The following is a 13,527-nucleotide window of genomic DNA, read 5'->3' on the forward strand; positions in this document are numbered from 1 at the left end:
GTGATCCCCCCATTCTCCATCCCACAACATTTTGGGAGGTTGCAGTGGGGAAGAGTTGATGGGAAAATTCATTTCCACATGTTTTCTTCCACTAACAGTTCTCAGAACCCAACTCATTGGAAATAAATTCTATTGAACTCAGTATGCTGTATCTCAACATATTGGCCCTACTTCAGCAAAAGTTAGTTGTATAAATACCTTGCAATGTTGCCTAGGCCTTATCTGGCCATTCTCCCTCCCTCCCTCTCTCTCTCTCTCTCTCTCTCTCTTTTAAATAATTTTTATTAACTGGCCAATCACATCAAATTAAATCACATCATATAAATTCCGAATTACAAAGCCAAATTTTTAAATTTTGTTGGGGGAACCCATACTTCAAGATCCAAAGGGGAATTCAGATCATCTTCTTATTACTGCGTTAATGTCCAAATCAGTCCCAATCAGTCCAAACAAAGTTCATAATTCTATCCAGTCTTATCTTGGTGTTGCCACATCATATCTTGTTCGTATAATTTCTCTTTTTCCTTTACGATCTCTTCTGTTAGTCTCCTTAAGCCGATAGCAAGTGTAATAATCCTGTGTGGATTTCCCGTTCCTCCACTAAGTCCAGATGGTTTCCATATATCTCCTTCGTAGATAACATCACTTTATCCATCGTAAATTTTGGCATTTGTCGCTCTTAAGTCCCACCGAGGAGTTGATTCACGATATGTAAACAACTCTATTTCTCTCTTTCTCCTCCCAGACCCAAGAGCTCCCACAATGCCTCACAAAATGGCGAACGGCATTTTTTCCTGACTGCGTCACTCCAAAACTCTTAGCTTTCCAGCTTCATCTTGAAGCATTGCTTTGGATCGAAAGTTTATCTCCACACAGCCTTAAATCCACAGCTTAAGTCCTTAATTTCTGACTCATTAGGGGAGGGGGATTCTTGTTAAATCACATAAAAAGGTAGAGGCAGGTTTTTCCCCCCCTCCCCCCTCAGTCATTACCGTATCTTGACGTTCTTCTCGTATTTTATTGTTGTCTTGTTATCAGAGATCTCTTCTGTCAGCAGTATTTACTCCCCTTTTTCCTTGATGTATGTGCAATTAATCATGTCCAAATTATTTCTTTTAAAGATCATTGCAACCAGCGGCGCGAATCGGGGACGGCGTCGAGGAGTGCCGAAAATCCCACAGGAGGGCTTTGTGCCTAGTGCCCCCACCCCCACAAATTTGGGGGTGGTATAGGGCACAGCAGGCAAGGGCCGTCCCCCCCCATAATCCTGGGGGGGTTAAGGAGGCTAATTACCCCCATCATAGCCTCCAAATTACCTCGTGTGGGTCAGAGAGATGTTATTGTCAGCCATCTTCCGATGCGCCACCTAGTGGCCCCCCCTCTCTCTCTCTAGTACATGTACACACACACACACACACACCACTCTGTGAGGTTCAGAGCGAGATGAGCTAATAGGCCCTACCCAGTCCATCATGACCAGTGATGCCAACTTGAATAAAATATTATGAAGGCCCAGGTAAGCCCCACCCTGCATAATTGATCACATGATGTGGTGCATGCACACCATTTGAATGGCAATGCCCATCAACTTGGGGGGGCATAAATTTTTTTATTGGGGGGTGAAGGGTCATCGGCCCCTAGGAGTTGGCTTCTATGATCATGACCCCATCACAGCCTTTATTGTCTACTGGCAAGGGAACCCTCTGTAGCAGGGAGCTCCCTCTACTTTTGGAGGCTTCCAAGGAATCTAGAACTGTGGAAGATTACAGTTCTAGACCATGCTAATGGTAATCACCTGGAGGGGATGCCCAGATAGGGTTGTAATTAGAAGCAATATGAGAAACTAAATTAAACTTTTTTTTACTTCAAATATCTTCTTTTTATAGATCTTGCCCAAGATGGTTAATGGCAGAAAAACATGTTAATGATAAATGGAACAATCTGCATCCAGTTAAAGACTTCATTAGATCATTTACAATAAAACAAAAATTAAACATTCACATGCCAAACTCAATCATTCAAAACCAAAGACAGTACTCCGAAAGCACCCCCACAATCCTGAGCTATATACTGAAATGTTGTATCTTATGCAGCCCTGTGACAAAACCTCTTGAGACTAAGATCAAAAAGCCAAACTCCCATTAATAAAAGGCTGCAGTTAATAATATAATACAAACAAAATGACTTTGAGGTTCAGAGTCTCCTTTATATATTCAGATTTAATTACTCCAGGATATGTGGTCTTAGGATGTCAAAATCAGACATAAGCCACAGTCTAGTTCCATGTGCCTAGCGAAGTTCAAATGTGTGCTTCTTGAACAACGCGCACACACACACAGACTCCAATTAGCAAACAATGTTTAGTGGTTTGATTTAAACATCAGGGCCATCTTGCTCAATGAAAACAGTCCCACTAGATATGCATAGATCAGCTGGCATTCCTACAGTAGGTTTGCAATAACAATTCTTTAAAAGCAACAAAAGCTTCAACAGAATCTTCTCAAAACTGATACAGACTATAATAATAAAAATTAAATATTGCATTGGTAGTATGAAAGTTCTTGTATAGTTAAATTGCCTTTCTAGTATTTATAAGCCAGGAATAGCCAACATGGTGCCCCTCTGGGTGTTGATGAATTACAGTTTCAATTATCCCCAACCATTGTCTATGCTAGTTGGAGCTCATGGGATCTTCTGTCCAGTAAACTTCTGGAAGGCATCACACTGGCAACTACTACTTAAAAGCCATGTATAAACGGTAACTATATTGGCTTATTCTGAAACTTCCTCACCCGCAATCCAGGAAAGCCAGGAATCCCCCTTTCACCCTTCTCTCCAATTCCAAGTGAACCCTGTTTTTATGCAAAACAAAAAACAGTCAAATTACTTCAAATAAGAAACACAAATTCTATTACACAGTTCACTTGTTTGGGGTTCACCTATATAGATCTGGGACTGGGGTGGTGGTGTGGACCATGCTATGCAGGGCTTTTTTCCAGCAGGAACTCACCAGAACTCAGTTCTAGCACCTCTCAGATGGACGCCATTGCCATTATAAGAGAGCAAGGAAGGTGTTCATGGTGAGTTCCGACACCTCTTTTTTGGAAGTTCTTCAATTGCTGTATTCAGGGCGAGGGACAAATTTGCCCTTCAGGCTAACTGGGCTTATCTGAAGCTTTTGCCCATCTTATAGCAATTGTCACAACTTACTGGATTATAAGGCATTGGGTTGGATCCTTAATCTAAGCAAGCAGTGACCACTCCATGGTCTCAGGGTAGCCCCTTAACAGGAGCCTCGGGGAGGTGCTTCTTGTCCAGATGCCCAGCTCAGGGATTGATGGGCCATAGCACCTCAAATTGTGAACCTACAGGTTACCTGGATATGATACACATCATAGTGCAACACTTAAACTTGGTAAAGCCTGCCAATCATCAATCAGATGTTGGGCTGGTTGATTTCAGGATACACAACCAATACCGATGCCAAAACAGACTGACCTCTGTTCTCAATAAAGCTGTGGTATGTTTAAACCCCAATGCTGCTGTCCTGTGTCTTATTGCAATTAATGTTCTACATGGTGCCCTCCCTGTCCATGGCTCCACTGGGCCTGCAAATAAACATCCAGTGAAGATAGTGGTGCAAAGAATAGCTCATCCAGAGTTCAACCAGCAATAGCTTCACAGCCTGGGAATGACAGGGACGGAGGACAAAACTGGACAAGATGCCATTCATCAGAAATTGCATGAGTGGTGTTTTGTCTAGTTTGGCCCTGCAGTCAGTTGCTGCATTCCAGCTCAGGAAAAAGGCCTGCAGGAAATACCATAGTGCAGTTGTAGAAAAACTGCTTTGCATAAAAGAAGTCCGAGGGCTAGGAAGTCTCCCCTGCCTGAAACCATGGAGAGCTGTTGCCAGTCAGTGTACACCAGGTATCAGGAACCTTTGGCTCTCCAGATGTTGCTGAAATGCAATTCCCATCATTCCTTGGCCATGCTTGCTTGGAATGATGAAATTTGTAGTTCAGCAACATTGGGAAGAGCAAAGGTTTCCCACACCTGGTGCATACAATACTGAGCTAGGGTGGACCAATGATCTGGTTTGTTATAATATGTTCCAATAAACTGATAAAGAGGAAATCCACTGCTAGCTTGGGGAAAAACTCCAAACACTTCCAAGCATTTTTAGTAAGTTCTGGGATAAAATATCTATGAAATCAGTTCATGAATTTAAAAAAAGTAATGTCACTTACTTTGCGGCCAGGCAATCCTTTGGCACCTATAGTTCCAGGCATTCCTTTTACACCCTGAGTATTAAAACATTTAATTTAAAATATGTTGCTTATTATGATGATTTATTAAATTTGTATACCTCCCTATACCCCTAGATCTCAGGGTGGTTCACAACATAAAACCACAATATAAAAACACGAAATTCATAATAAAAACAAAAACAGACAACCCAATAATTCCTCTTCCACAACACATATTATTTATTAAATTTGCTTATTGTGGCTCAGGGGTCGGGAACCTGTGGTCCTCCAGATGTTGCTGGACTCCCAGCTCCCATCAGCCCCAGTTCTGCACAGCCAAGAAACATCTTGGAGGACCACTTGATCACACCGCTTCTTTCCACAACTTCATTAACTATGAATTAAATCAGCCAAGGAAGCCCCATAATTCATACAGGCTTTTTTTTACAATTGCAAATTAGCATGATGCTAGCAACAGCCTTGATAAAAGTGGGCAGAGTATAAGAACACCATTGCAGTGTGACCAAGTGATATGCAAGCATACCAGGACAAATTTGCTTTACAGTGGTACCTCTGGTTACGAACAGGATCCATTCCGGAGGTCTGTTCATAACCGGAAACCACTCGTAACATAAGGCGCACTTTTGCTAATGGCGCCTCCTGCTGCGTGTGCACCTCTGGCACACGATTTCTGCTCACATCCTGGGGCAAAGTTCACAACCAGGAGCGGCAGAGATACCACTGTACTTCTTTTGCTCAGGATACTGCTGTGGTGCTTGCCTTTCTATAGTCTAACACAAATGTATCCACCTCTAGGATTAAAGTTTTAAGCTGTGACCCTAAGCATAAAAAAAATGAGCATAGATTTCACTGAAGTTTCCTGGGTACTTTATAAGAAGAAATGGATACATAACAATTGCAAAAGCACTGTATAATTTGCATACCTTTTCTCCCTTTAACAGTTGAGAATCAGGAGGTCCAACTAATAAAGGCTGCCCTGGAGATCCAGGAGGTCCAACATCGCCCTAAAAATGCATTGAAATAGTAAGCAGGGTGAATAACATTGTGGAGTTAGTTGCAGAGGGCTCATTCTATGTTTGAAGAGCCTAGCACTGATCTGTGTTAACTGAGTTTCATGCCACTGCTCTATCTACAGTGGTACCTTGGTTCTCAAACTTAATCTGTTCTGGAAGCCCGTTCCAAAACCAAAATGTTCCAAAACCAAGGTGCACTTTCCCATAGAAAGTAATGCAAAATGGATTAATCTGTTCCAGACTTTAAAAAGCAATCCCTAAAACAGCAATTTAACATGAATTTTACTATCTAACAAGACCATTGATCCATAAAATGAAAGCAATAAACAATGTACTGCAGTCACACAAGCAATCAATCAGTAGCTGAACTGGGTTCCACACAGTCACAAAAACATAAAATAAATAGCAAAAACAGACAGACCTCAGCATAACACTCAAAATGAAAGGGTGGCACTCAAAATGGAACCCATTCAGCTTCTGTACAAAGTTCGCAAACCACTGTATGCTTCTTCACATATGAGAGTATACAGCTGATAGTGTTATTTTATCCACTTAGGGCTGATGGGAATTGCAATCAAAAGCATCTGAAGGATTGGTAAAGGCTGCTCTAGAAATTCCCAGAACTCAAATTATGTATGAAACCACAAAAGATCTTTTTTTTTCCTTTACAGGAAACTTAATAAACCCATGAACGTGAAGCCTATTCACTTTCTTCAGCTATCTCTTACTATGATTACACTTTTCAGGCAGCTATTCCCAGAGACAGCTTATTTGCTTACCGGCTCCCCTTTCTGTCCTTCCACGCCAATTCCTGGATTTCCCTAATGAATTGTTAATTTTTAAACAGAAGGGGGGGGGAGAGAGAGAGACTTTTTAAAAGATGCAGAAATCAATGCCAGTTTATCATTAGATTGGGTGGCTAAAGTTTGGAACTTAAAGCAAGTTTCTTTATAAAAACCTATAACAGAGTGAAACAAAAGAAAATACCAGTGTGATAAATGCTGTATAAACTTTAACATGGGAGAAAAAATGCCTCTTACCTGCTCACCTGGAAAACCAGGAGGACCTGTAGTACCCTTTGGGAGGAAGAACAGGGAATGAGTAGTTATGTACAAGTACAGGAATTCAACCTGAGAAATATATACAACAGCAATACCATAGGGGCAGGGATGGGGAACCTGTGGCCCATCTAGATGTTGCTGGATTTCAACTCCCATCAGCCCTAGCCAGCATTGGCAATTATCAGCTGTGATGGAAGGCCACAGATCCCACATATTTACCTACTGTCTTCTGTTCTTTTAAACATTTTCCACCAAACATTTTCACTGCCACACAAAGCTTTGTAGAGTTTCTGTACATATAACCCTACAGCCTACTGTGACCAGTGAACTTTTCTGTGAGCTTGTGGTGGGGGAGGTTTTTCTTTCATTTCCTCCTCACCCTTTGGTGGAGAGTGGTGTGAGGGAGAAAACTTGTGACATCTCCAAAACTGTGAAACAGCTGGAGTTTGTTCAAGTTGGGGTGAAAGACTAGCAGAGACTGTGAAACAGCTGGAGTTTGTTCAAGTTGGGGTGAAAGACTAGCAACGAGACATCTGGGATTGGTGAAATAGTAAAGGGTTTTTTTTAATAGTTGGATTTATGTTTTTAATGGATTAGCATGTCTGTAAAGTAGGATACAAAATGATGGGACAGTGGCTGGGATGAAGGCACCCGCAAAATATCTTTTTGAATTACTATTTGCGCTGCTAACTTGGAAAACAGAGAGCTAATAATAATCCATTTAAGATCGTATCCATCATGAGTAGACTGCACAAGCTATGCCCTAATCAGCTGGTGCATACATTCTCTTATAGGGGGAAAGTGATTGCTTACCCCTATTTTTCTTATATAGCACCATGGTGAATCTTTAGTTAAGTTGCTGGTCACTTTTGTTGCTCAGTGTTCACAAGTTTGGCGTTAAGAGTATTTCTCAGTTGAAGAAATTAGATAATGAGCATTACCTATCTGTAAATGTGAATTCATGAATGTGTATGAACTTGAGCAGACTAACAATACAATTTCCCATTTATATCTGTGTATAATGCATGAATTTTGTGTATAATACGCAAAATTCACATTGGTGATGAACTACCGTATTTTTCGCTCTATAAGATGCACCAGACCACAAGACGCACCTAATTTTTGGAGGAGGAAAACAAGAAAAAAAATATTCTGAATCTCAGAAGCCAGAACAGCAAGAGGGATCACTGCGCAGTGAAAGCAGCAATCCCTCTTGCTGTTCTGGCTTCTGGGATAGCTGCGCAGCCTGCATTCGCTCCATAAGACGCACACACATTTCCCTTTACTTTTTAGGAGGGAAAAAGTGAGTCTTATAGAGCAAAAAATACGGTAATAGATAAACAGACAGAAGGCTAACCCATCCTAGTGAAGGGGTGAAATAAAAATGTCAGCATTGTACCTGTATGCCTGGTTGGCCTGGAAATCCAGGTGGACCTCTGGGCCCCCTTTCTCCTCTGGGGCCCTGGGAAGAGATGACACAATGTTCTTTTTAAAAACGTAACAGCAGCATTCTGTTTTCCATCAAAAGAAAATGTTGTTTGATGTTTCGTGTAGCAGCTTCAGTATTCTCATCCAGCTACTAACAGCCTTCACCATTTGAACTTGGCCCACTGCCCGTAGGCAATATTCCAGTCAAACACCATCACCAGCCAGCTACTTGATTTTCATTAAGAGTAATGATCTACAAGGATTCATGGGTTACACTGTGTACAAGCTAACTATGCATTAATGCAGATAAATCAAAAAATAAACCAGGAATGATAAGTCTAAGGCTATGAAGGCAACGGAAGCAACAGATCCATCTTGAGGTGGATGCAAAAGAATGAAAAACAGTTTTAATTAATCTTAAAAATAGAAGGGGCCTTAATTATCATAGGCTCTCAACCCACACAGCGGCCATATTGAGCTGGAAATACACAGCAACATTGTGTTGCAGCTCTGCACTTGTTTATTGTTATCGAGATTTCTCAACTTCTTGTCAAGTCCACTGTGTCAGAGATGGCTTATGTTACAATTCATGTATGGACGCTGTTGGAAGTAGTTCCTCACAGAATAACTGTTCTACATGGCAACTGGAACATGTAGAGCAGATCATCACACAAGGATTGCTCAGATGATAGAGCATGCTACTCTTAATCTCACGTTGGGCAAAAGATTCCTGCACTGCAGGGGGTTGGAAATAAGATGACCCTGGGGGTCCATTCCAACTCTACAATTCTATGAGTCTATATGCCACCACTAGACACTGCTGAAGGCGTCTGTCAGTGGTGCAGACACACAACGGCAGTGATCTTTGTTCTGAGTTGCTATATATGTTAATGCAACTGCAGAGAGCAGCTACTGACTTCAAGGCAGACGGAAACGATTTCATAGCTACCCACAATGTATAGCAGTAAAATTTCAATGATATGGACTGCATTGCTCCAAATCAAACATAAACAAATTAATGAAGGGACTTACAGGCATGCCACGGGATCCGGGATCCCCTCTTTCTCCCTGTAACCATAACCACTTTGTTAGATCACACACCTCTTTGTAGTAGCTATTCACATTACCATAGCATCATGAATTACAGTACAATATAAAAAGGAAGCAATGCAGACAATCTAAGATAAGATAGTGAACATTAAGATATCACTTATCCAGGGAATAGACAATAAATGGACTATGCACAACAAATCATTTTGCTAAATAAATACATGTTAATACATGTATTAAAACAAGTTTGAATATCCAGTCCCATATATGTTCAGTCAAAAGTTAAGTTGTACTTATTTCTGTGGGCCTCACTTTCAAATTGGCATACATGGAATTTCACCCTAAAACAAACCACATCAGTAAACAGGGAAAACATGTTTCAGAAAAGAAAATGGCAAAGCAGGACTTTCTTATCTTTGTCCATTACACGTTTCGATGAACAATCCTTCAGTGAGGCATCCGAAAGGCCTCTGATTGTGTATATTTTCATCATTTTTAAACCCATAATAAATTCCATAATTATGTAATGCATTCTTGCTAGAAGTGTCTGGAATATGCAGACATTGTTCCCCAGACAACCTGGATATAGTTCCTTCTCTATTATAGCATTCACCTGTATTATGTGCATTATCTACTTTCAAAATTTCTGAACTGTTATAATTACATGGAGTTATACCCAAAGTTGTGCTGGTAGATGCAGCATGACACCCCCTTCCCCTCCTCCCTTCAACCCACAATCTGCTCCAGGAGGTCCTCCAACCATCCAGACCAGATGTTTGGGGAGGGCATTGGGCTACAAGATGGGGGAGGAGTCCCATTGCACAAGCAGGATGACACCAAAGGATGTCCCCTGTGAATTTTATATCCATGCCAATGAAAATTTTAATTTGCAAGCCATATGACATGTAAGTACTTTTCTAAAAGAATTGCAGTAAGACTTTGTCCAAATAATATCTCATTGCACTTACCGAAGGTCCTTTAATGAACTGAGAAACATACACAGAATTTCCTTTTTCTCCCTTTTGACCAGGAATACCCTATAAAAACAGGTTTTTTTATAAAAAAAAAAAACCTCAAATGAATTACAGAGTCGTTCTATGATTTGGCTTATGAAAACAAAGCAATGATATATGTTTAACAGTAGTCTTTGATTTGGACAATGCAAATATTTTATTTATTTATTTATATTTGTTTATTGAAGTATTTCTATACTGCCACATCATAAATACTGGGTTGGTTTATGATGTTAAAACATAAAACACATACTAAAAATACAAATAGAAATACAGATCAAACATTAAAATAACTGGCTGCCCAAGAAAAGTTGAAATAACTGCGTAGGTTTTTCGGTATTAAAAAAAGTCTTCAACAGATGAAAGAAAATCAAAAATAGGAAATCCTGTCCAATCTCTTTTTTATATATATAATAATTTTTATTAGTATTCAATTACAATAATCCAATAATAGCCTCATTATAACAATGCCAAATTATAACACAATTACTAATACCAATTATTTAGATGCCAGATTATATAATTTAGGTGCCCCCCCATGTGCTAGAATTGATGGTTTGATGATTTACTTTATTTCTTGTTCCAAATCTTTTTAATATCAATTACACTGCAGTCAAAATAACAAGGCCTTATACAACAACTGCAACATTAACGACTTCCATTCATATTGACACATTAAATGATTTATAATCCTGCCCAATCTCTGCTGGAATACTGGTGGCACCAAATGCCCAACTATGCAGCTAACAGTTTTCCTCTGGATTATCTCAGTGAGCAAGCTGGGTATGACCTGGTGATCCAGTTCAGGTAAGGTCCACCCGTTCCCCACTCAGGTTCTATACAATAGTTAGAATAAGGTCATAATAAACTTTCACTCACGAAGGAGCCTCTTGGGCCAATACGACCAGCCTCTCCGGGAAATCCTGGATCTCCCCTTGAGCCATTGCACCCATCCAAGCCAGGCTTACCTCTGGGTCCATCAGGTCCTGGTAACCCCTAGAACAGATTACATTAAAATGCAGATTCATATAAATGGGGCAGGGGAAGGATAATGATTTGACAAAAACACAAACCATGGTGAGACATGCACCTTGTTTTTGACAACGTTTTTATGCTAAAACCACTCCTCAGTGAGATTTCAGTAGTTACCTGCTGCAATGTAAGTTGGAGCACCACAACCCTGAGAAGTTGCCGTGCGAAACCCAATAGGAAGAAACATCAATAAAGTTAATATATCTAACACAGTTCAAATCATGTTCAAGTCATGATTTGCATAAGGGTTTTCATACTTGGTGTGAGCATCTTGTAAATTATATCTGTTAGCTTTGTAATCAAAGTCATGATTGGCTCTCCTCACAGATAGGAAGAATTTTGAAGAATTTTGTGGTCCTTATATAGAAGGAACCCTTACGAATTTTCATTCAGCAAGATGTACAGAAAAGGACCAATAAAACCTTTAGTTCTGCAATAACACCATCCTACAGTCTTATAAAATAAATGAACACCTGTAGAATACTTACAGGTATACCGTCTAAACCTGAAAATCCTGGAACGCCAGTAGGACCCTGAAGAGATTAAATTGCAACAAATGTTAAATTATGCATTAATTTTAAAACTAATTTAACTTGAAGGAAAGATTTGCATAATACATATTCTTACACCATGTGAGAAAGAGAACTATTGAGGCTCACACTGTAATTGTTTTTATTTTGTTATCACAACATTAAATGCTCTTTGAGCATTATTATTACCTACCTGACTTCCTCTTTGTCCACTTGGCCCAGGCAGACCAATATCACCCCTCTGGCCTTTTACTCCTGGCAATCCAATGGGTCCTATTAAACCCAAAGCCCCAATTGGGCCCTGGGGCCCCATCTGACCAGGTTGTCCCTGAAGGGAAAAAAAGAATTCATATTCATCAGTCTTAAAAAATATATATCCCAAGAAAGATATGGAAGAATATTCATTCTACATTTGTTCATGTATTATTTCAGCTTCTCCTTCTAAGATACTATGTAGTAATGAATATAGCATGCACACACAAAAGCACAGGATGAGCATTGTTTTCAAAGTAGCCTTAAGCAGATTGTTCCAAGAGAATGCTCTCCTCCCTCTTCTTCCCTTGTGCACTCCCTAAATCTGTTGTGAGCCCTCCCCACCACAACCCTCCGAAACAGATCTGGGAAGGGCACCGGCTCTGCAGAGGGAGAGGAGGAGAATCCAATTGCACTAGTGCAACTCTTTCGTTGAATGCTGCCCTTAGATATCTGAAGCCACAAATCTAGCCTTGATGAGAAATGCAATATGGCTTAAAATTTAACCACTTGAGGGCAGCAAACCATTTCAGTTTATAAACTCCACTGCAGAAACCACATTTGCATATGCTCACAAATAGCAAACGTTAACATACTTATTGCAGATGCGAACATATTACAGATGTGAAATAAATACCCACTTCGCCTTTAGAGGATTGATGTAATCATAATTGCAGGACTACAAATGAAACCTGTGCAGCACAGTCTATGGCTTGTTCACAGAATCAACATGAACAGAATCAGAAATGTCCAGATGCAGAGCTTCCAGGCTTTTTCAATGAGAAGAAAACTCATAGGCCTTTTCAATGACTTTCCTTACCAAAACCTATTTTTGCTTATATTTCTTATTTCATGAAGGATTACTGATTCTCAGTTTATTTGGAAAATTGCAAATCCCATAACCCCCTGGCCTCTACTTTGATTCCATGATTCTTTTTGACCTTCACGTTAGTTGGAAACACACTATGTAATCCTATACATGTCCACTCAGAAGTAAGTCCTAATGACTGCAGTGGGGCTTATTTCCAGGTAAGTTGGGCAGCCCATCTTGTTTCACTGCCTGAGGCCAAATGAGAAGGTGCTGCCCTGTGGTGGCATGCATACTTTATCCTCTTTGCCGCCACCACTGAAGACTCACTTAGAGGGATCATGTGGCTTCAGCTTCTGGCAAGATCTCACAAGAGCTCACACGATCATGCAAAGGCCTCACGTGATCTAACCAGGGTCCCAGGAAGGTTGCGAGAGTATGATCTAGCAGTTGCTCACATGAGATCTTGCCAGAACCCAGAAGCTGCCACTTCTCGCTTCATCGGCAGCAACACACCCATGAAGGTGCCCTTTGGATTCCATCAGCTGAGCTGAGGTATTTTGCTTTTGTTCAATCTATATTATATTGTCTTTGTTCAGATCTGTTTTCTTAGTTCTTATACAAGGTTTTTCTTTTTAAAGGAGGGATGATCACTCATAAGGAAATAAAAACTTTCAAAAGGTGGATTATTCTTTTTTTTTTTAAGGTGTCTTACCTATGGACAAACATTTTTACCATATTGACCTGAATTACAATTTTAATGGAGTTTTGAACAGCTCTTCAGCACTATTAATATGGCTTAGGAGGCTTTCAGAAGTTAGGTTCATCCTGTAGGCTGCTAGTTGGCTATCCCTAATTTAGCTTGTCACCAACTAATCCAGAATTCACAATGAGTTTGACAGCTGAGTGATTCAACTTTGGCCCACCATGCAAAGCCAGGGCATTGCTAGTCTTTCTTTCAGCTAAAAGACCGATTATGAGTGGAAGCTTTTGTTAAGACCAAGTTGATACCGCCCATAACAACCATTATCTGTGCCCATCTAATATGACTGCTGCAGCATTGAGTCTCAGG

The 13,527-nt window shown here is 40.3% G+C and overlaps 1 protein-coding gene across 6 annotated transcripts in view; it reads right to left on the minus strand.

Annotated features, from left to right (window-relative positions):
• The window catches only part of COL4A4 (collagen type IV alpha 4 chain), a 76,725-nt gene that overhangs the window by 44,029 nt on the left and 19,169 nt on the right, over window positions 1-13,527 (minus strand). For all 6 annotated transcript variants that reach the window (XM_079975827.1, XM_079975828.1, XM_079975830.1 and 3 more), the window contains 11 exons: window positions 11,589-11,723; window positions 11,354-11,398; window positions 10,713-10,829; window positions 9,789-9,857; window positions 8,803-8,838; window positions 7,742-7,804; window positions 6,322-6,357; window positions 6,061-6,102; window positions 5,192-5,272; window positions 4,248-4,301; window positions 2,793-2,852 (listed from right to left, as the gene is read on the minus strand). In XM_079975827.1, coding sequence (XP_079831953.1) covers window positions 2,793-2,852; window positions 4,248-4,301; window positions 5,192-5,272; window positions 6,061-6,102; window positions 6,322-6,357; window positions 7,742-7,804; window positions 8,803-8,838; window positions 9,789-9,857; window positions 10,713-10,829; window positions 11,354-11,398; window positions 11,589-11,723 — 738 coding nt within the window. The remainder of the gene's footprint in view (window positions 1-2,792; window positions 2,853-4,247; window positions 4,302-5,191; window positions 5,273-6,060; window positions 6,103-6,321; window positions 6,358-7,741; window positions 7,805-8,802; window positions 8,839-9,788; window positions 9,858-10,712; window positions 10,830-11,353; window positions 11,399-11,588; window positions 11,724-13,527) is intronic.

The sequence above is a fragment of the Podarcis cretensis genome, assembly GCF_951804945.1.
Source record: "Podarcis cretensis genome assembly, chromosome: 5".
In the NCBI taxonomy this organism is placed as follows: domain Eukaryota; kingdom Metazoa; phylum Chordata; class Lepidosauria; order Squamata; family Lacertidae; genus Podarcis; species Podarcis cretensis.